Source organism: Giraffa tippelskirchi, chromosome 13 (assembly GCF_054371585.1).
Source record: "Giraffa tippelskirchi isolate mGirTip1 chromosome 13, T2T-mGirTip1v1.2.pri, whole genome shotgun sequence".
Lineage (NCBI taxonomy): Eukaryota > Metazoa > Chordata > Mammalia > Artiodactyla > Giraffidae > Giraffa > Giraffa tippelskirchi.
This window is the reverse complement of record NC_137287.1, coordinates 54,722,500-54,746,016: the sequence shown is the minus strand read 5'-3', so window position 1 is coordinate 54,746,016 and position 23,517 is coordinate 54,722,500. Positions and strand designations below refer to the sequence as shown.

Genomic DNA, 23,517 nt, shown 5'->3' with positions numbered 1-23,517 from the left:
TTTTTTTCTATTAAAACCAAAAGCATTGTATAATAATATATTTAGCCTGAAGACTTCAAAATTAGAAAAAGAAAAATATAATACAGAAATTATATAATTGTTTGATGTCCTAATCACAATCTAAGTAGTAGCCGAGACTTCCTATCATTCATACTCATGTCTTTAAATCTTTTAAGACCACCTTAGTGACTACTTTTTTGTGGTTTCCAGGAAAACTACAAGCACACAATTTAATTTTGAAAGTCTCAAAGCCTTTATTTAGTGGTTATATTTTAATCCATCTTTCCATTCGCCAGCGATTTGCTTGAGATCTGCCACGACAGTCAAGGGAGGAAGATTCTCTTAGACAAGTTATTGTCCTCCTTTAGTGGGGTCAGGAAAATAAAATATAGACAGACATATTAATAGCTCAAAAAAAATAAAGGTATTGGAAATGTTTTATTCATTGGTTTCATAACTCTAAGAATTTTGTTTCTGTTTTTTTGAGAAAACAAAAACAAGTTTTTTTCATCAGTCACTGACTAAGAACACAGAACACCTTGGATTCTGGGCCACTCTTCTTCCTGGACACAACGCTGGACTACATTTTCCAGCCTTCTTTTGCAGTTACTTCATGTGTGGCTTCATGATTGCAATCAGGCTTATAAACCAATCAGGCTTCATTAACCTTATAAACCATTCTCCTTGTGCTTTCTCTGATGACCTGAGGCCTATGTGATGTAAGGAACCTGGGACCCTGAATTATAGTTTGGAAGAGAGCCCTCTGCTAATCAGAAACTCCAAACTGTATTTTATGTGAATGAGAAACACGCTTCTCATTGTGTTTAAACAATTATACATATATATTCTGGGGTTTCTTGTTATAGCAGCTGGAGCTATCTTAACCAATGATTCCACCCAGGCTTCGGCACTTATGTGCTGTGTAACTTCTGCTGGTTACTTAACTACTTGGGCCCCCATCTCTAAAATGGGGATAGTAACATTTGTCATCAGGTTGACAAGGACTGTACGAGATACTGATGCAATGAGAGCACATGCCAATAACTGTTAGATTCTTATTATTCAAACACACACACAGCATTATCAAACACAGAACATTATACAGGACAATCTGACAGATTATTTGATATTCAAGAATTAGGAAATTCTATTTGAAATGTTTGATATTCTTTAAAAATAGGATGAGATATTTTAATGAAAAATTAGCTGCATGCTAAAAGGTAACATTGAAGAAAATGGACACTGTTTGGCCAATATTCTGATGCTGCTGCTTTGCTGTCACTGATACAACAATTAACAATTGCTGAGTATTTACTAACTACTAAGGGTTTTGTTATATACCAGTCTGCTGTATCACTTATCTTCTAAGGCTCAAAAACAATCAGCTCAACATGCTTGGGTGCTACAGAGGAAACCAAAGTGATAGAATACTGGAAAATTTCCTTTTAAGAACATGTTATGTTGTTGGGAAGACAAGTAAGGCTATATGAAATGATCAGAAAACCATTAACAAAGGCACATGATCATACACCAAGAGTTTACAAGACTCCAATGTGCGATTTCCAACATCAGCAAGCAATTAACTCAAGTCTGTGGATATTGGGGCCTTCCCAGGTAACGAAGGGTTTCCCTGATGGCTCAGTTGGTAAAGAATAAGCCTGCAATGCAGGAGACCCCAGTTCAATTCCTGGGTCAAGAAGATCTGCTGGAGAAGGGATAGGTTATCCATTCCAGTATTCTTGGGCTTCCCTTGTAGCTAAGCTGGTAAAGAATCTGCCTGCATTGCAGGATACCTGGGTTCAATCCCTGGGTTGGGAAGATCCCCTGGAGAAGGGAAAGGCTACCCACTCCAGTGTTAAGGCCTGGAGAATTCCATGGACTGTATAGTCCATGGGGTCGCAAAGAGTCAGACACGACTGAGCGACTTTCACTTTCAGGTGGCAAGAGTGGTAAAGAATCTGTCTGCCAATGCAGGAGATGTAAAAGACACAGATTCAATTCCTGGGTCAGGAAGATCCCCTGGAGGAGGGCATGGCCACCCACTCCAGTATTCTTGCCGAAGCCTGGTGGGCAACAGTCCATAGGGCCGCAGAGTTGGATACACCTGAAGTGACTTAGCACACATGCAAACTATGGATATTGTTCTACATTTTAACTCAATCTTGACACTATCTACCAGGAGATAGTCAGTCCCCATGGATTAAGAACTCAGTCACACAAGACTGCCTCCCCACAAGTCCAGATGCCAATCACAGGTCCAGGTTGTCCCTTGCACTTCTGGCCCCCAGCTATAAATCGGCTATAAGCAGGAGATTCCCACACCCTATCCTCAGGTTTGATTAATTTGCTAGAGCAGCTGACAAAATTCAGGAAAATAGTTTACATTATTGCAAGATGATATAATTCAGAAACAGCCAGATAAGAGATGCATAGGTAAGGAAGGTAGGAAGAGGCTTGGAGCTCCCATGCCTTCTCTGAAGCCACCAGTCTCCCCAAATCTCCACATTCGTATTCTCAGAAGCCCTCAGAACCTTGAAATTCTGGGATTTTTGGAGGCATCATTACATAGGTATGATTAATTGAATTATTGGTCACTGGTGACTGAAGTCAACCTCCAGCCCCTCTCCCCTCCCCATAGGTTAGGGGGTGGGGCTGAAATTTCCAACCCTCTACCCATATGGTTGGTTCCCCTGGTAACTAGACCCCAGCCTTAGGTTATCTTGGGGTTTTCCAAAAGTCACCTCATTAAAATAAACTCAGGTGTGGTTGAAAGGGTATTGTTGTGAATAACAAGATACTCATTTTCACCTTTATGTCTCTGAAGCGAGACTGAAGGCTAGAGATCAAATATTACATATAATAAAAGATACTATCGCTTTTTACACCTAGAAGTTCCAAGGGTTGGAGGAGCTGTGAGTCAGAAACCATGGAGGAAGAACAAATATGTATTTTTTACAATAAATCACAATATCACAGATATCCTGCCACAAACACCACAGGAGGTCAAGAGAGAGAGGACAGATGTGGATCAAAGAGGTGGGGCAGACTTTCCAGAGGCCACAGCACTGGAAGGCAAACAGAACAGGACAGCAGTGGGACACAAAAATGATGTCTTGAGCCCACAGAAAGGAGAGCTGACAAGTTTGTCTGGTTTGAGCCACGTGGTATTTCCAACTTTTCAAAACTTAATAGAAAATATTTTAAAATAAAGAAGTTACACACAAGCATCTTGATTTCTAGCTACTCTTGAAAACCTGGGCAACCCTTGCATTTCCTCACCAGTGTAAAGTCACAGCTACCTTCTTTAGAAGGGCATTTCTGGTCATAGTTTTCCACTAGTGGGCCTGTGTTCTGCCTATGGTGTGTGCTCAGATGGCCCGAATGTCTGTGACTGTCTCTCAGTGGGGTTACTACTATTGGTCCATTGGGGTCAGACAGTGGCAGCCTGATCCTTCCATCATACAACTCTCCCTTCAACCTTTGCTTAATGGTTTTGCAACCACAGAACCAGCCCCAAACTGGCCCTGTCCTGTTCCTAACAAGATACTGAATTATTATCCAGGGACAACAGAATGAAACCTCAAGTCATGCAGCAGAAGCATGCAGGAGATTTTTGATCTCAGACAACTTGGAACCAAAGTTGTCCCCCACTCCCAACTCTGTCCAAAGGACCCAACCTGGTGAACTCTAGAGCCCTCTGAGAAGCAGAGGGTCTGCTGTCCAGAAGATCCGATGCTGAAGCCCCTCTCCCACACCCTACCACGAATGGCCAAGCCCCAGAGCCCTCTGATCACAGCCCACCCCACCAGGGCTTCTGCACACCAACCTCCTCCCCACCCTAATAAGTCTGACCAAATCTCAGATGGGAAGACACATTTAAACCATGTTTTCTTGTCGGTCTTGTAACAAGCTTTTCTTTTCTCAAAAGCTGGTGCCATAGTATTGACTTCTATGTGCTTCAGCAGTGAGTCCATTGCTTAGCCTGTTTGAGTAGCCATTAATAATCCTTGCCTAGGCCCCATTATTTTGAGAGTTACTAACAGGTGGCTTCCTATTAATACAGAAATAGCTGGAATTCTTCTATAAAGAACTTTCTCAACTTTTGGTATTCTAAAACAAAGTGCCTATAAGAAAGGAAGGATAAACACTAGATTTTTTTACTTCATTTTCAGGGTTCAGAATAATAAACCTCCAAAAGCAGCCAAATATCTTCTCCTCATCATTTCTGTGAATTTAAGAAGGCAGTTTTCTTAAAGAAATATAGAAAGAGATTATAGAGGGAGGATGGCTTTGAGTAGGGGAAAAGAGAGGAAAATAGAAGGAACAGCATTTTCTTCATTCATACCAGCCAAAGGTCAACTCTTCTATGTTAAAAAAGACAAAAATCAAAGAATTGTAAGAGCTGCTTTTAAACTGTCAACAAGAATAAGACTGGCTGGACTGACTTGATAGTTGACTTTCGGATGACTAACTTTTAGGTTCACCTGTTTTGGGTCAAATTTGGCACCTGCAGAATGAGTTAGCTCCTTTGGGGCTGACACAAAATGAATACTGTTGTCACTTAACCTAGTAAAGTTTGCTCAAGATCAATTTTACTGTTTAGCAGTATGTTCTCTTCATATAGATAACTGAGGGTGAGGATAGCATATTAGTCTGCTAGGGCTTCTGTAACAAAATTATTTCCCTACAGTTCTGGAGGCTGGAAGCCCAAGATCAAGGCGTCAGTAGGGCAGGTTTCCTCTGAGGCCTCTCTGCGTGGCTCACAAGTAGCTGTCTTCTCTCAGCGTCACCTGGCCTGTTCTCTGTGTGTGCAAATCTCTCGTATTTGTTCTTCTTATGAAGACATCCTGTTGGATTAGGGCCCCATCCTTAAAACTCTGTTTGAGCTTAATCACTTCTTTAAAGGCCCTGTCTCCATATATAATCGCAGTGGGGGTTAGAGCTTTCAGATAAGAATTTGGTGGGGACAGAATTCAGTCCATAACAGATACAGACTAAACGCAACAATCCCCTATACGTTGAGGGCTGCATTTGTTCTCTGAGCTGAAATCTTCCTGCCCTTCCCTTGGCTCATCCTCTCTCTCTCCACTTGCCTCTGCGCTGTTCCTCAACCACACAGCACGTTTCTGCCTCGAGGTCATTGCGTGAGCGGTTCTCACCAACCAGAAAGCTCTTCCCCCCAGTACCCAAGTGGCTCCCTTGCTCACTTCTACCAGATCTGTACTCAAAGCTGCCTTTTCAAGAAGGGTTACATTGGCCACTAACTGGCATTTCACGACCAACACCATCTCTGCCTCATGTTTCCTGTATCCTTACCATATCTATACTTCCCTGATAGTTCAGTTGGTAAAGAATCCGCCTGCAATGCAGGAGATCCCGGTTTGATTCCTGGGTCGGGAAGATCCGCTGGAGAAGGGATAGGCTACCTACTCCCCAGTATTCTTGGGCTTCCCTTGTGGCTCAGCTGGTAAAGAATCCGCCTGCAATGTGGGAAACCTGGGTTGGGAAGATCCCCTGGAGAAGGGAAAGGCTACCCACTCCAGTATTCTGGCCTGGAGAATTCCATGGACTGTATAGTCCATGGAGTCACAAAGAATCGGACACGACTGAGCGACTTTCACTTTACCATATCGACCTAGCCATCCACTTTGCTCCTCTATCTCCTTCATCGCCTGTCTCCTCCTTTGGGACAAAAACTCAGAAGGGCAAGGAGTTTTATCTGTTCACTCACTGCTCTTCCCTCAGGACCTAGAAGACAGCTAGGCCCACGGAGGGGGCTCTGTATATTTGCTAAGCAAATAGAGGATTTTTTTTTTTTTAATGAGGATTTGGGAAATGAAAGAGAGCAAAGTGCAAATTAGACATTTTAAAGTTCTTAATTTTATGTTTTGTAGTTTTTGATTATAGCTTGTAAGTCTGTTATACATTTTTTTTGCAGAGATGTGCTAAGGGCTTTTGATTATAGCTTGTAAGTTTGTTATAAACATTTTGAAGAGATACGTGTAAATAAAATGATCAAAATGACATTGAAGTTGTGAACTTTAAAACTCTGAAAATAAAAAAGTCTATGTATTTCCCAAGATGGACACAAAATGGAGAAGTCATATGACCTGACACCATCTGTTCACTCATCTTACACAACAACCGCATGCACATCATCCTCTCTGGGAGAGATGGGTGGAGGTGGCGGCATCACAGCAGTCGGGTGTGGGCTGCGGGCCTGGTGGGCCTGCCATGCCCTGCTGCCTGAATGACACTGAGCAATTCAGCGGATGGTAGGAGGGCTACCTTGTTTGCAGGGCATTTTCCTTCCTCAAGGGCAGGACAAGGGTGTCTCACGTTCAATTTTATAACTTATCATGAAAATTTGAAGAGCCAGATATAATTTTCCCGCCCATTTTCCCTTATTAATTCTGCCTTATTTTTCAAATTGTTGAGTCCTAGGTAAAATATATTTTCCAATCTATTAACAGCATCACATGAACTTCCTTAACACAACCCATGTGTATACTGTGTAGAATACACGATGGCTTAACTGCAGGCCCGGCCTGTCTTCCACATCATCACTATGCTACCCAGGACGTGGGGAGTTGCAGCAGAAGCCAGCATACTGGCTGAGCACACCTTGTGCCCTTACATAGAGAATTCTTACCTGAGGTGATAATAGTCGCTTTTTGCTTCTTTTACTGGCACAAACATGGCAGACCTTAAATGACCGATGCCCGGGAGGAGTGCTGAGGAAGTGTGTTTGGTTGATTTTTATTTTTTTATTGCTTTGTTTCTATTATGGGCTTTTTTTATTCCTCCCCTTAACGAGTAGAGTCAGGAGACACTACTCCCACCCCTGTCCTTTTCCCAGAAGTTCCCTTCCCATCGCTTTCAAGAGCTGTCTTTCAAGGAGCCACAATTTGTGAATAAGAATATTCTGTCTGAGCATTCTTTGTGTGAGGCATCAAAGCTTAGAATGTAGTTTAAGGCTCTAAAAATAGAGTTTGATCTTCAGACTTCATCCTGAAAGCAGATGTACTCAACTAGTTGACAGTTTCATGAAACTGCTTAATATAATCCAGAATAACGTATATATTTTATAGAATAAAACCCCATGTAACTACAGGTCAAAAGATCTGAGTGCTCACTTCCCTAACCTGTCTGATATCAGGAAAATTAGTGAAAATCTCAGGGCTGTAAAATAAGGACTCTGGGTTGGACAGTCTCTAGAGAAACCTTGCAAAGTTTTCACATTCTCTGACACTGACTTCCTTTAGGTCTTGCATACACTGTGAATGAATCTAAAAACAAGCATTTTACTTCTATCTCATCACTCACTGTCTTAAACTAAAAGAAATAAATATACCAGAGCAATCTGAAGATGTAATTCTTAAGTTCAACCTAACAAATCAGAAATATTGACAGATTGAGGAATTAATCATTTTATGTTGCCTCCTACCTCATTTTCTACATTTAAAACAAGGACGCCATAAAAGACCACTGACAAATGTGGACAAAGCACAAAGACAACATTATAGTAAATTTCATCATTAGTCCTGAGACAAGGCTACATAATGGGAAATGGTCTATTGTTCTCACATAGAAATATCATGTTCAAGGAACCTCAAAATAAGATGAAAATGCAGTCTTATGAGAGCAGCATGTTGTTTTAGTCTCCTGGCAAAGTTTGTTACTTCTTTTATCACCATCCTTCAGTGGCAACATCACACAACACTGCCCCTTATGTTTAGCTTAAAAGCCCTGTGAAGGCATCCACATAAACAGGGTATTGTATCACCACTCAACGTGGAGACTTATCATGGATATTTCATTCTGCTAAAGGTGATAAAAGCTCTACGCTATATCACAAATATTTATTCTGTACTTATTAGGAGGGGACAGAAGAATGAAACGCACATGGATCTCACTCTGAAGGCAATTAGGTCTTTGTAGGATGTGGAAGCTATTTCCTTATGAAACTAGTTGCTTGTAAAATCTTAATAAAAATATGAAGTCCTTAGATTTGCATAATGCTTTAGTTTCCATAGTGCCTTTGCATTGATGAGACCACCTCAAAATAGCTCTCAGGTAGAAAGATGTATACTATATCTATTTTTCAGGTGGAAAGAAAGCCAGGCTCAGAATGGTTATGTGGTTTGCTTACGGTCCTAGAGGAAGTGGAAAAACTGAGCCTTGAATGAAAGCCTTTGGACTCCAAATTTAGGGCTCTCTTTACTCCCACAAAGCCTTACCATGAAGGATTCTAAATTAGGCTCTGTGAAGAGACACAACTCTCACTACAGGAGGTTTATGACTAAGTAGTTTTTCAGGGTGAAATAGGGCTTGCTCAGAAAAGCTGCCGCCACACATTTTACCAACAAATTTCAGTTTGATTCTGGGATTCAGAGAACAGGATTTGAGACTTAACTCTGCCGAGGATGGACTGGGGCAGGGGGTAGGGTCACTAGATCTCTAGGTTTCAGTATCTTTGTAGCTCAAAATGAAAATTTTTACTCAGTTATATCGGGGGTTCTTTCTGATTTGAACATTTTAGACAGTTTTGCATTAGAACAGCTCTCTAAAGGCTGTTTAAATTTTTTAAAAAAAAAACCCACATGTTTAAATTTTCCTAGAATTCAGTTATAGATTAAAAAAAAAAAAAACAAAAAACAGTGCTTCTAAGAAGTAATTGAAATCCCAATTGGTCCCAGGAGTTGTACTGCCTTTCCTTTAGACCCAGCCTAACTTAAGAGTCGGAGAAGGCAATGGCACCCCACTCCAGTACTCTTGCCTGGAAAATCCCATGGACGGAGGAGCCTGGTAGGCTACAATCCATGGGGTCGCTAAGAGTCGGACACGACTGAGCAACTTCACTTTCACTTTTCACTTTCATGCACTGGAGAAGGAAATGGCAACCCACTCCAGTATTCTTGCCTGGAGAATCCCAGGGATGGAGAAGCCTGGTGGGCTACCGTCTGTGGGGTCGCACAGAGTCGGACACGACTGAAGTGACTTAGCAGCAGCAGCAGCAACTTAAGAGTGGACCTCTTAGACAGTGGTGTCAGGGCCACCTACATCAGAATATCTGAGGGTGGGGGCCAGGAGGCTGGATTTCCACACCTAGTATTTGAACCCCCAAGTCTGCAGGAAGAAAGCCTACCTTAGGTTACCTCTTGGATAAAGAGGGAGGCAGTCAGGGAAAAGGGACAGTAGACACATCATACAGACGACATGGAAACTGCTGACACCATCATGTTAACTGTGCATTCTGAGACTCTAGAGACCTTTACTCTGATTTTTAAAATAGTCTTCATTCTTTTTCAAATGTTCAAATAGGAACATGACTACTTCTCTGTTAAAAATTCTTAAAAAAAAGAAGAAATCAGAACATGTCATTCCACATAGTCCAAACAATCACAACTGTGTAAAAAAACAAAACCACAGCCACGGAAGCTGAAGGAAATATATTAACATGTTGACAGTGGTTAATGTGGGGTGTTCACTATACTCCAGAAGGATTCATTCAGGGCCAGAATCACCTTTCTTTTTCTTCTGTCATTTTTCTGTATTTTCTTAATTATGTAGCAGAGTGATTTGCTGCTGCTAAGTCACTTCAGTCGTGTCTGACTCTGTGTGATCCCATAGATGGCAGCCCACCAGGCTCCCCCATCCCTGAGATTCTCCAGGCAAGAGTACTGGAGTGGGTTGCCATTTCCTTCTCCAATGCATGAAAGTGGAAAGTGAAAAGTGAAAATGAAGTCGCTCAGTCGTGTCCAACTCCTAGCGACCCCATGGACTGCAGCCTACCAGGCTCCTCCGTCCATGGGATTTTCCAGGCAAGAGTACTGGAGTAGGTTGCCATTGCCTTCTCCGAGCAGAGTGATTTAGCTGGTGTTTAATGTGGCAACATAACCTATTGAGGAATTAATATGTGTCCTTTCTTACTGCTGGAGACCCACTGCGGGAGGCATGACTGTGTCCCCAGTCTACTCCTGAGCATTGCCGAGAAAGAATGAACAAAATAACTATACTGTCCACACAGGACCCATCGACAGCATCTTCTCCTTGATATACCCCTCTCCTTGGTTTCCAGGACCCCAAACTCACCTGTTTCTCCTCAACCTCTGTGGCCACAACTTCTCAGTCCCCTTTGCAGGCCCCCAAATGTCCCCGAGCTAATGGCACAGGAGCTCCCCAGGACTCAGGCCCGTTTTCTCTCATCTGTGGTCACTCCCTTAGTAATCTCATCCAGTCCTTTGTTTTATGAAAGCACTTATATGCTGAGATTCCCAAATATACATCTCCAGCTTGGGCCTCTCCTGACAACTACCTGGTGAGAAGCTTTAGTTCTGGGGTTCAGACTCTCTGGCCTGAATCTTGGCTCGACCTCACATGAGTGGGGCCTCACATGAGTGACTTCGTATTGCAGATATTTCTTCCAATGGGAGCAGGAGGTGCTGAGCTGAGCAGAGGAGATGCAGCCACGCCTGGCAGGCCCCCGGGCAGCATGGAGGCTGGGGGGTTATCTCTGCTTCTGTCAGAGGAATCTCTGGGCCACCATTTCCTCGGTAAAGACAACCAGGTGGCCTCTTCTTGGAAAACCTGCTAGGGAAGTCTCAGCATCTGGATGACTTGTAGTGAGTGAAAACCCAGAATGTCAGTTACAGTCTTCTGCTTGGTAAGCTGACAGATAACATGGATTTTTTTTTTTTTTTTTTACTATAGCTTGAAAAGACTATCTTGTATTTGAAAAGAAATGAAAGGCTAATGTTGAAACTATCATAAAACTACTATCATAGTGAATGGAACTGTCTAATGGAACTATTTCCTGAGAATTTCAGTTGATCTGTCAGTGAGGAATTAGGGAGTGGCAAAAATAAAAACCACCAACAAACTCTTTGAAGAAAATTCTCCTCATCAAAACCATCTGCTTCCTGACTTATTGATCTGACCCATGTGACACCAAAGAACTATGAAAATGTTGGAATGAGAGATGGCAGGGCTTCCCAGGCTGGCTTCTGCTGGTCCCAGGAGTGGCTCTCTGGAAAAAAAGGAGCCTGGTCGAATGTCAGCCCAGTCTGTTTCTTAGAGCCGGGTGGGCACGTGAGCATGTGAAGGTCAGACATCCTCCAATAAAGTAAACTGTGGATGCCATAAGCCAGCTCATCCTAGATGTCAACAGAAGCCACCCTTCAATACCATCTGTGCCCAAACTCCTATAAAAAGTGTACGGGAACCTCCCTTCTCTTCTGCCCTAACACTGAGACCTCAGTTCCCTTTGCTGGTTTTCCCTCACCTCCCCAACCACTCAGTGTTGGGGTACCCCAGGACTCAAGAGTCGGGCCACTCCTCCTCAACTCATTTTGTAGAAGAACATCTGTGAAGTGTTCCAGACATGAAGTGAAGCCCCTGGTTACACTGGAGAAAGAGGACAGAGAATAATTCTCCAGACCCAACTCACCGTCCAGCTGCCACTTCATGTCTTTTCATTCACAGCAAAGTTCTTTAGAAGACTTGCCTATTCCTATTTCCTCAGATTCTGTCCTTCCATTCTCTCTAAACCCTCTCCACTCAGGTTTTTTGCCTTGACCACTGCACTGAAATGGCTCTTTCCCAAGGTGAGCAATGCCTTCCAAATGCTAAATCCAACGGTCTGTTCTCAGACCTAACTTCATGGGCCCAGACTGCAGGATCTGATAAAGCTGAATCATCCTCTTCACCTTGAAATATTGAGACTTTCCCTCCTTGGTTTCTATGACACTCCCCTAGTTCTCCACCAACCTGTATGGCCATTTCTCAGTCTCCTGTGCTAGGGCCCTCACTTCTCTGACTTACGAACACAGGAACTCCTCAGAACTCTTCTCTCCTGGCTTTGGTCTCTCTTAGTGATCTCATCTATCCCTGCAGTTTTGTTTTGTTTGTTTGTTTTTAGCATTTATATGCTGAGATTCTCAGATAGGCATCTCCAGTTTGGTCCTCTCTCCTGACACCTTCAGGCCTGCTTCCTCGCTCCTCACCTCGGTAAATGGCAGCTCCATTCTCAGCGCTGCCTTCTCCGGTTCCCTCATACCTCCATCCAGCCCAGTGGCAGACCCTGCTGGCTTCATCTTAAAATGGATGCAGAAGCCAGCTGGCGCTCACCGCCTGCGCACAGCTTATGTTCTAGTCTAGCTCATCACGCTTGCTCAAACGAGTGGCAACAGGCTTCCCCATTGGCTCACTCTCAGAAAGCAGCTGGAGTCACCTCTTCAAACGTGAGTCATACATTCTCAGTTCTTTGCTCACTAGCCTCCAATGGCTCCCATCTCAGGGGAAGAGCCCAAATCCTAACTATGACTGATAACAACCCACAAGGTCTAGTCCCCCATTTTTCACTCTGACCCACTAAGACCGAGCTTGTCACTGTCCCTCCATCACATCCGGAATGCTCACTCCTGCCCGAAGGCCTCTGCTCTTGCTGTTCTTCATACCTGGTGTGTTCTTGCCTTGCTTCCATAAACCTCCCAAGACTTTATTCAACTGTCACTTTCTCAGTGAGACCCACCTCGCATTGGAAACCTCATACTTCTTAAAATCCTCCCAGCTTGACATGTCTTTCTAGCACTTACCACAAACATAATCTGTGTCTTATTTATCTTGTTTAGTATTTTCCCCACTAGTGTGTAGGTCCAGGAGTACAAGGATTCTTGGCTTTTTTGTTCACTACTATGTTCCCAGGAAAGTACCTGAATATAATGGGCACTCAACAGTATTTGTTTAATAAATATTTCATTTTAAAAAATGAGCTGCTATGTTTCATCAAAATTCTACTCCTAAGTAAACTGAGTTTTTTTAATAGCTAAAATCTCAAAACCAAAGAATCAAGGCTTCCTTCCTAGTTAATCATTATTAAATACGGTAATAAATCCCAGATTAGCTCTACTACTGGTTAACTGAGATTAAAAAGAAATGGATTTCTGTCATCTTTGATGGTGAAAACTTTATAGATTGTATTTATTTCTTTTCTGCCCCAAATTATGTATGGCCTACTGAACAGAAACATAAATTGCAAGACTCAGGAACTTGTACCTAAGAGGTTATCACATTAAAGACCAGGTCCTTCCTGTCTGAACTGGCTTTAGAAGTTTATAGGAATTTGGGTTGGAAGCATGTTTTATTCAGGGGCTACTGGGGCTTATTACTAACTGCCTAGTTAGAGCTTGTTTTGCCAAGATCTTCCATTTTTAACGGAGCAGGTTCTAACTGTTCAGAATTTTACCATAATATACACAAGACCTATCAATGGAAGAAGTCAGGGGATTATTGGGCTTTTTATCCCTTATAGGAAGCACATTTAAAATACAATTAATTTTCAAGTGAAGAAAAAGCTGTTTCCAAGTACTTTGAGCATTTCCTAATAACAAAGTGTTAATACAACCCTCATTCTACATTTCTTTTCATCTCTTCAACACTGCAGCAGACAGGACAGTCCAAACATGTACAGTACAGTGATGACAGCTCAAGAGCATAAAAGTAAATCGCCATATGTACCACAGAAGTATTTGAAAGGAATGTAAATAGAAAGAGTAGCTCAACCATATCCACATGTCTCAATTAGTTATTACTAAAATGTTAAAATTTCACCAATTTACAGCACTGCTTTACTTACAAGACATAAAAAATTATACATAATAATCAGCAGAGAAGAATTTTAATCCTTAGGGTTAGACAGAATGGACACTCCAAGATGAAGTCTTTTAAAAAGACAGAAACTATATTATTTGAATGAATGGTACTAAAATAAAAATGTATTCTAGCAGTTAGACTTCACTTATGGTTCAAAATCTACAACATTGGTCAGTTTCCGATGTCTGTGAGTGAACTAGGCCAGGCATAGGACTGGCAGAGTGGAATGTCCAGGCCCCACCAAACAGGGTGGCCACCACTTGGGACCAGCTAATCATGGCTATGTAGGGAGTGGGTCCCTGTGTGGCTAAACGTACTCTTATGAGAAAACAAGTCAGGAGGAAGAAAACTGTACTTTCACACAAAACTTAAAACATTTAAATCTTTTATAAAATTTTTATACAAAATTTCTATTTTTTATAAGTTCAAAATTTTTTAGGTCATATTTTCAACTTTTTAAAAGAAGTGATGTGTTGCTGAAGCCAGCTTTTGAGTTTAAATCTGCAGATTACAGGGAAGGAGGGACAGTGAGGATAAAAAGTATATCCAAACAACCACCTGGCCTCGAAGTTCCATGGTCAACTTCAACATGGAGCCACTCGTAGAAGACATCTCTATGGAATGAATGCCCATGTACACAGGGTCCTGCATGGCTATTAGAACCTCCGAGTACACTGCGTGCCTGTATATTCAGTTCCCATCACTACTCACCTTCTTAATAAAATAATGTAATAAGAGTTCTTACAACATAAAACCAATGGGTACCACTGAATATTTACAACCAAAGAAACCAATGCCATGCTTTAAGTTAGGAAGGTAACATGAAATAAGAATGGCATGACCAAGATTATGGCCTTTTTTGTTTTAGGATTGAAAAAAAACAGGAAAAGATTTCTTTCATCATTTGTCCACTGCTTTTGAACCAAGAGAAAGAAAAGACCATCTTGTAATCATTTCTTACTCACTGTAAGTAATAAGGCCAATAATTCTCGTGAATGCCTGTTTCAGTTCCCTCTCACAGTTATGTGTTGTCCTGTGGGTAAACAGCAGGCATGTGTCTGCTTTGGGAAGGTACACATTTACCTAAAATGTTGGGTACTAGAGGGTAACAAGGTGACATTCCAATGTTGCATTCACACCTGATGTGAACTATGTAAATTGATGACTATGCACGTACATAGAGGCAGGGAAATTAATGTTTTCATTATTTTCCATGCTGCTATAATAAAAAACAAAAAAGGTTTACTCACCACCTTGCAACTAACGTGGAGTGTCTACAAGTCCAAGCGATAGACATATTTATCTTTGCAGAGATCCAATCCTACACCATGATTAAAATGAGATTTATTTGGATAAATACGGTTAATAACTCTGAGAAGATTTACGCTCTTGCCAACATGGTGAATTCCCTCTTTGTGTTTATTCTATTTATTGCTTTGGAGCTTTGTCAAATGAATCATTTGGAAGAAACTGATGGCATAAGGCTAATTAGGCAAAAAAAATAAAGCTAACAACAACTCTAAGAAGCAAACTTGAGGCTGAGGCAACTTCTGTCTTAAAGTTTGTTTTTAACATATTCAACCTTCTACAGTCTTCTCCTGTTTGTCTAAAAGACTTTCTAAATAGACCCAATGGGATCCTCCTGGCAGTCCTAAGAGCATGGAAAAGAAATACAACTTTCTATATTTGAAATTCTGGGCAAGCTTAGAAGGTACAAGTAAAATCACTGATTAGCCACTTTCCCTTCTGCTCCATAAGTGCACTTGCGAAATGTAGCTGTCTGGGATGTTTTCCTAGTACAGAGCTTGCTGGCGGCGCCTAACACCATCCCAGGGCAGATGGCTTCCTGCCAGGGATCAGACTCCTTCAGTTGTTGAGTAATATGGGGACTAGACTATCAAAAGCAGTTAATATTTGGCTTAGACCAAGGCCAACTTGTATCTAAGTGGTTCTTCATAAATCTAAAATATGGTCCAATAAATCCACCCAGTGGCTGAATGTCACTGGCCACTACCATGGAACTGAAGTCCCTTTTAAGAATTCATGGTCAACCCACCTAAAGATGTTCCACTGTCTAGAGCTCGGGGGAATCTGAGAAGGTTGCCTGCATTCACCCAAGATACACTCAACAGTAGCCAGTAAAGAATATTCTTCTTTCTTACTTTTAAAAGTAAAATTATTCAGTTAGGTGAGCTTAACTGGAATGCTGCAGGCAACCTAGGTTTCATTTCAAAACCTAAGTTTGTAAGGCTGTCAGGTTGGTAGACGTCCAGTTAGAAAGCTTTATAAAAGGGCTCCATTACCACCATACTGGCCTGAATTGCAGGGTTGGGTGTGTGTGTATATGTGTGTGTCTATTCTTGTAGCTTCAAACAATTTTCTTTTTCCTCTTCTGAAATCTCTGAATTCACTTGTCGGTTGGTTTATGATAGAATTACGTTTTGTCAAAAAAGAATAAGCCTCACCATCTCCACCAGGGGATCAGCGTGAAAACCTAGGAAGCATCAATCTTGTGGTAGGAGATGTGGATGGTACCTTTGGAAGTACAGTTAGTGTAAATGAGGCTGCGGAGCTGCAAGGCACCAGCCCTGAGAGACTCTTACCACTTCTGCCGTCACTTGGTCCTCCCAGCACCACCATTACCCATCATAACATATGTATAAACAGCTCTATTATATGCCTTGTGGTTATATTTTCAATTAATATTCAGAATACTATGAAAGCATCAGTAGTAGTCCCATTTTAAAGATAAGGAAACCAAGGGTTAGCGTTGTAACCTGTCCCAGGTTATAAAGCAGGAGCCTCAGGAGTGAAATTCACCTCTGGCTAACTCCGAAGCCTGTTCTCTTATTGTATCACACTGCCTCTTTATACACGGCCTTGCTGACATCTCTTAAAAACCCTCCTCCTATTGCTCTGCCAGGAATGAAGCAGTCAGAGCTTTTTTCTCTCCCAGGAAAAGTCTTTTCTCTTTCTGAAGTTTAGTTCATTTAAATTTTTCTACTATACTCAGCTCTTTGGATAATTTTTAAAATCCATGACTTTATAGTGTATCCAGCTCATTCTCATTATTGGGAGTAGGAGCAACAGTCTCCTCTGACTTTCTTCATCCTAACTGGAAGAGGAAGTCTTTTTCTCACTTCTCTTGGTAACTCCCTCTTGTGTTGTTGTTGTTTGGTCGTTAAGTCATGTCTGACTCTTTTGCAACCCTACGGACTGTAGTCCACCAGGCCCCTCTGTTCACGGGATTTCCCAGGCGAGAGTACTGGAGTGGGTTGACATTTCCTTCTCCAGGGGGGGTCTTCCCGACTCAGGGATCGAACCCGTGTCTCCTGCATTGGCAGGTGGATTTTTTACCACTGAGCCACCTAGAAGTCCCCCTCTTGAGTACCTCATATTTATGTTTAAGTCTTCCTCCATACCTTTCCTTGAGAGGCAAGTTAAGCCTAGTAAAAAACTCTCAGAAATTTATCTGTGCTATCCCTTCTACACAGACATTTACTGAGATTTTTAAAAGACCCAGAAACCATCATCATAAAAACAAATCATAGTAGATACTAAATTTGGGGTTGCAAAAATCCTACCAAAAACTGAATAGCAACATATATGCTTATTAATCTGGAATGTAGAATTTAGAATTTTGCATGTGGCAAACAAGTATCTGGAATGAAGGGCCATAATGTATACAATATCCATAATAAATGAAGGACTTAACTCATCTGTATTCAGACATAAGATTTTGTTTCCTTGTTCTTATCAAGTTTGACCCAGGAAGGACTTAGGGCAGAGTCAGGTTTTCTTCTTCTGATTTTACTTGTGAGGCCTCTGAAATCCAGAGAGAGAGAGGGACCACACAGAATCATACAGCCTGCAAGAAGTGGAGGTGGACCCAGGCTCTGGCAGCCTAGTGCTGTACCCATTCCGATACTTGTTTAACTGCAATACTAATCAAATGTGCCATAATATCCAAGGGTGATATTTTTTAAAACTTTTTATTTGAAAATAATTTCAAAATATACAGAATAGTTCAAGGAACACCCCACACCTCCTTCACGCAGGTTCACCTATTGCTAACATTTTACTCCATTTGCTTTGTGACCTGCTATCTGTCTATCCAGGGCTTCCCACATGGCACAGTGGTAAAGAACCCACCTGCTAATACAAGAGACGTGGGTATGACCCCTGGGTGGGGAAGATCCCCTGGAGAAAGAAATGGCAATCCACTCCTGTATTCTTGCCCGGAAAAACATCCCATGGACAGAGGAGCCTAGTGAGCTGCAGTCAAAATGGGATCACACAAGAGTCAGAAACAACTGAGCAACGGAGCAACACATACACACCTGTCTGTCCATCCGTCCACATAACAATATTTTCTGAACCACTGAGAAGACATTGTATAATTATGGCCCTTTACTCCTAAATACTTGAGTTTATATTCCCTAAGGGTAAGAATATTTCCCTACATACTACAGTACAAACATATTTTAAAATGATAACATCTTCTACTACCTATATCCCCTTTTGTTCACTGACCTAAGAATCCATTTTTAGGGTTTTTTCCCTACCATTCAGGGTCCAGCATAGGATCAGTTACCACATATGCTAGTTGTCACTGCCCTTTAATATTATTTAATCTGGGACATTTCCTCAGCCTTTGTCTTTTATGACATTGACATTTTTGATGAATATAATCCCCTTTTCTTTATTCCAAGAATGATCTTCATTTTGATTTCTCTAATGTTTCCTTGTGATTAGGTTCAGGTGGTACACTTCCAGATGGGATACTGCAAAAGAGATGCTATGTCTTTCTCAGGTTCTCACATCCAGAGGCACATGATGTCCATCTGTCCCTCGCTGGTGACATTAATTTTGATCACGTGGTCAAGTTGTTGCCTGGTTTTTCCATTATATACTGATTATTTTTCCCTGAAACTAATAAGAACCTTGGGGCAACACCTTAAGACCATAAAATAGCTTGCTCCTCCTCAAGGATGAATTTTTATAACAGTATTTTCATTATGTTATAAAAAAAAAATGACCTCTACATCATAAAAAAACCCTAGGTTTCACTTATTATTCCCGAATAAGTTCCATGCCAATTTTAACATCTGTTTTTATTACAATAGTCCACGTACACTGGGTGTTTATTAAAAACCATTCATTAACTGTCTGCTATCTTGGCTAGGATACTGGCAATTTGATTTTTAAATTCAACTGGTATTAGTGCCCTAATTTTGGTTCAGTTAAAAAGAAATCTCTTTAACTTATGCAACAGTAGGGATTTAGAAATTAAATTAAGGTATATAACTGCAAAAACATTCTATTAAAAAAGAAACTTATAAAAGAACTTACTCCTATTTGTTCAAATTACATATGGATTCTTGTTTTAACGGTATTAGTTATTATCCAGCCTTTTCTAAATAGTACCATTTTGGGTGAACTTTAATTCAAGGTCTTAACTTGGATTAAATGTAGTTAGCTTATATAAAATGTTTGAATGGCCAAGTGACTTTAGTTTCTGAATTTGGTAACAAGCAGAAAGGAGGTAATTTTTGGAAGGCAGAGTAAATTAAAAAAAAAAATTTTTTTTTTCACAAGTTGCTTTTAAATTAAAAAAAATACTATGGCTATTCTTTTAGTTTTTAAAGATGTGTCCTTTGTCATTTTGCCACCACAGTTTGCAACATACATGAGAGCATGTTTCACAGTCATCATGCTGAATGGGTATGCCACTAATTCAATAATTCTCTCATAGAAATAAGGAAACCAGGGCGGGTAGGCCAAAGGCTTTCTCTTTTGAAAAGAATATAAACTTTGCTATAGCCCCTCTTTTCTCTTTTGAGCTCAATCTCTCATCTATAATTTTGTCATACTTGCAATACAATAAAATTCCAGGCTTTATGACAGAAGAGATATTTTTTGGTTTTGTTGGTTTCTCTGTTTGTTTTTTTGCTTTTTTTTTTTTTTTGATCAATAGAATTCAACAACCAAAGCTTTAGTGTTTCAGGTTTTTTTCTTTGTTTTTTGCTCGGGGGTCCCCGGGAGGAAGAAAGGGAAAGGCGTGAACTCTCAGCAAGGAAGCTCAAACACACTGACAAGTGAGGCGAAAGCCGCAGCCCTATCTGTTGGCCCATCAATACCACCAGCGGCAGAATTTACCAACATTATGAAAACCACGTCCACCAGATGTCACGCAATACAACTGGAAGCCAAACATCTCTGGGCTCGAGGCATGACTCTCCATGCTCTTTCCTCCCATGTTTCATGTTAAATAGCAAGGTGTCTTCAGGGGCCACCGCAGGGACAACAGGGACATTATAACAGGATAACAGGGATAACAGTCCACATACAGGGCTTAATAACATGACCGTCCCCACCAGACAGGCTTCAGTACTGAAGTCCACCTCTTCCAGTTCTTTTTGTTGATGTTGTTAAGAAGCAATCTTAGCTCAGATTCTACGTGTCAGGGGCGGGAGAACCTTAACGGGCCGCAAGCCAGTTAAGAATTTTTGTGGCTTACCAGGCTTATTATAAAATAATAATAATAACAACTGTTTTTGCCATTGGGAAGAAAAGAATGTTTTCTTTTTGAATGTTTGAAAATATTTAAAGTCACTTTTCCACTCATTTTTTCCTTTATTTTTAATTGGAAGAGAATTGCTTTACAATGTTGTGCTAGTTTCCACTCATTCTTTATACCCATTCTGTTCAATATGGTAGCCACTAGTCACACATGGCTATTTACATAAAATTTTAAATTCTGTTCCTCAAGCATACCAGCCACATTCAAGTGCTCAAGGCCATCTGTATCTAGTGACTATCTTATTGGACAGCACAATATAAATACAAAACATTTCCATCAACACAAAAAATTATTTTAGTGTTGCTCTAAACTCATCATCTTTTTAAAATGAGCCATTATAATTCAATTCTCTTTGTACTATGGAACAAAACAATCTTCCTGTATATGAAATAAATATATGGATACAATCCAAATACTGTATTAGGCAGGGGAGAGACAAAGGTGGGGTGATCTCTGTAATACTGTCACAAACACACGCTGTCCTCACAAAGCCCTGTGATGCTACCAGCTTGCTGGATAATATTCAGAGGCCCGCCTGGATGGGTGTTCCATGACAAAGAAGCAAGAAACTATTCTTTCTTATGTGTCACCTTAATTTGTTAATGATGCCACCTATATAAAATACATCAGAAGTTTCCTTACTTGCTTTTCCAAATGTGTAAAATAAATCATGTCCTTTGGAACAGAGGCTGCCCAGCTTCACAGCTTTGTAATTGAGGTACTTTAATGCCAAGTAAACATCGTAGGCCACAGCTGTTTCTAAAAAATTTTATGAACAAGAACAGGAGGCCGGTATAAAATAAATCCACAAATGATGCTTCTGACTCCCAGGCTCACCTGCTGTGAGGGCGGGGAGGCCAGGCAACTCAAGAGGAGCCACGTGGGCATTCTCTGCGATGCTGTAACCCCTGGGGGACAGTGGGGCGCGGGGCCGGGCACACAGCACACAGGGCGCAGATCTTTGACTCTGCCCTGAGGATGCTGTGTCAGACCACCCGGCCCACGAGACAGGCAGCCCTCTGCCCTCACACATGCAGGGCGTGTACAGGTCCCAGCTAACTTGGCTTTAGCTTCCTTTAGGTCTTCCCATCCTCCCTGCAAAATCACCCAGCCCCGTCAACTGATTACCCACTTTCTTTTCCCCAGTCCCAGTTTCTTCTTATTCACAACAGACAAAGAAGAACAAGGTGAAAAAACAGGTTTTTCCTAATTTCCTCTGCCCCATCATCAAAAGCAAAAAAGATCTGCTGTTTTTCTTTGGGATCGGTAACTGTTCTTTATCAGATTCTCATAAAGATCACAGAGCTACCACCCAAGAGAAGCTGAAAAAAATTCTCTGTGTCCACCTGGCCAGTTAGAGGTTCCCGCGCTGCCTGTACGACTTTCTGGTCATTCCCCTCCCGCCCCCTCCTACCCTTCCCACCCAGTTCTCCCCGCTTACCTTGGCCTTCCCATCCTGGGCGGACATGTATCCAACACACATGCTCTCGGTCGTGTGGCTCCACAGAAACTCCACTGCCAGGGAAGGGAATACAAATAGGCACATTCAGATCGCAGATGGAAAATAAATCTCTGCTTTTGAATAGAACAGTTAAAGATAGGTTTATATTTAACACACTCGGCTCCCGACTTTCCATTCGCTCCTTCATAAATGTCAAGATGATTTAGTACTCAAAACTGTGTGATGCCATTTACTGCGAAATGAAAAATGTATTTCTTTCTTGTCAAAACTTATGATTATTACATGTAAAATAAATGCTCCTCTGTTTGAAACTTGTAACATTAAACACACACACATGCACACATGCACATACACTCATGCACACAGTATACAATGATTTAGCAAACGTAATATTCCATAACGTAGTTTCCTTTAAAACACATATACACACACACTCCCTAGGTCAAGGTTTTTTAAATATCATTCTCTATGAAAAGGAACCAGGGTTCCTTAGAGAAATGTTTCCAGGGCCTGGGCAGAGAAAATATTAAACGAATCTGGAACATCTTTTTGTGCTAGAAGATAAGGAAGTCCTCAAAGAATGATGAAGGCTTATGGAAAGGACCCACAGATCAGCCTGAAGAGACCCCCACTGGTCATATCTGTGTCAATCTAAGTATCAGGATAAATAGTAACAGTAAAGAATTATCATCACTGAACAAAATTAAAATCAACGAGCCCATACAAGACCTAGGTCCCAGGTCCCAGCCTGTCTAACTAATACAAACCAATAGGAATAAGTAAAATGAAGAGAAGAGAAAGTACTTCCTTGCAGCTGAATGCCACCTAATAAATACAGAAGAAATAACAGAGTTAGAAAAGCATCACACTTTCAAAAACTTGGAAAATTTGAAAAGGAGTATGCTTTTTACACAGTCTCAATGGAATCTCTCCAGAAAATTCTTACGAAATACAAAGGGGCAAAGGGTAAGTTCACTGTGGAGAAACCTAGGGGACCTCACTTTAATCAAGTGATGGAAGCTAATATCACTGATTAAGAGGCAAATCAACACAACGTGTCTCCGGATCAGACAACCTGAGACTCACCATCACTTCTGCAGTGTTCCCGCCAAAAACACAGAATCAGAATTGCAGGAGGAAACACCACACAAATCTGATATAGGAACACTAATAAATAAACTGACTTGAACTCTTCAAAAGATGTCAAGTAAAAAAATACAAAGTTGAGAAACTGTCCCCATTTAAAGGCGATGAATGCATCCCAGGGAATTCCCTAGTGGTCCAGGGTTAAGACTCTGTGCTTTCACTGCTAAGGGCCCAGGTTCAATCCTGGTCAGGGAACAAAGATCCCATGAGCTGCGCAGCATGTCCAAAAGTAAAGAAAGACAGAAAGAAGACAAAGACAATATGACAACTAAAGGCAATGTGTCCTTCTGGGATGGAGCCTGGATAGGGGTAGGAGGTGTTTGAAGGGACATTCCTGAGATAAGTGATGGACTTTGAAAATGGACTGTGGATTAGATAATAGTGTGGTATCAATATTAAACTCTGTGATTTTGATAACTATACTATGATTACTTAGAAGAACCTTGTTCTTAAGAAATATGCACTGAAGTATTAAGAGTAAAGACTCAATCTCTTCACCTTGCTCTCAAGTCATTAAGAAAAAAAAGGTACACGTTTAAATGTATGTGTGTATAAAGGGAAGAGGGATGGAAGGGAAAAGTAAAGATGGAAAAACAAATGGGAGAAATGAAAACAAAGAGCAAATGTGGGTTAAAAAATCACAGGTGTCCCCGTTCTATTCTCAAAACGTCTG

General features: G+C 41.2%; 1 protein-coding gene across 24 annotated transcripts in view; it reads right to left on the bottom strand.

Moving 5' to 3' along the window:
• TASP1 (taspase 1) overlaps positions 1 to 23,517 on the bottom strand; it is a 253,393-nt gene that overhangs the window by 5,884 nt on the left and 223,992 nt on the right. For 11 of the 24 annotated variants that reach the window (XR_014073023.1, XR_014073019.1, XM_081556535.1 and 8 more), the window contains one exon: positions 21,678 to 21,751. Coding sequence is in view for 13 of the 24 variants with exons in the window: in XM_081556535.1 (XP_081412661.1) it covers positions 21,678 to 21,751 (74 nt within the window). In the remaining 11 variants the exon portion in view is untranslated. Of the gene's footprint in view, positions 1 to 229; positions 363 to 14,903; positions 14,975 to 20,878; positions 20,996 to 21,677; positions 21,752 to 23,517 lie in introns of those variants that run through there. The other 13 variants (XR_014073024.1, XR_014073020.1, XR_014073021.1 and 10 more) reach the window with 4 other exon arrangements.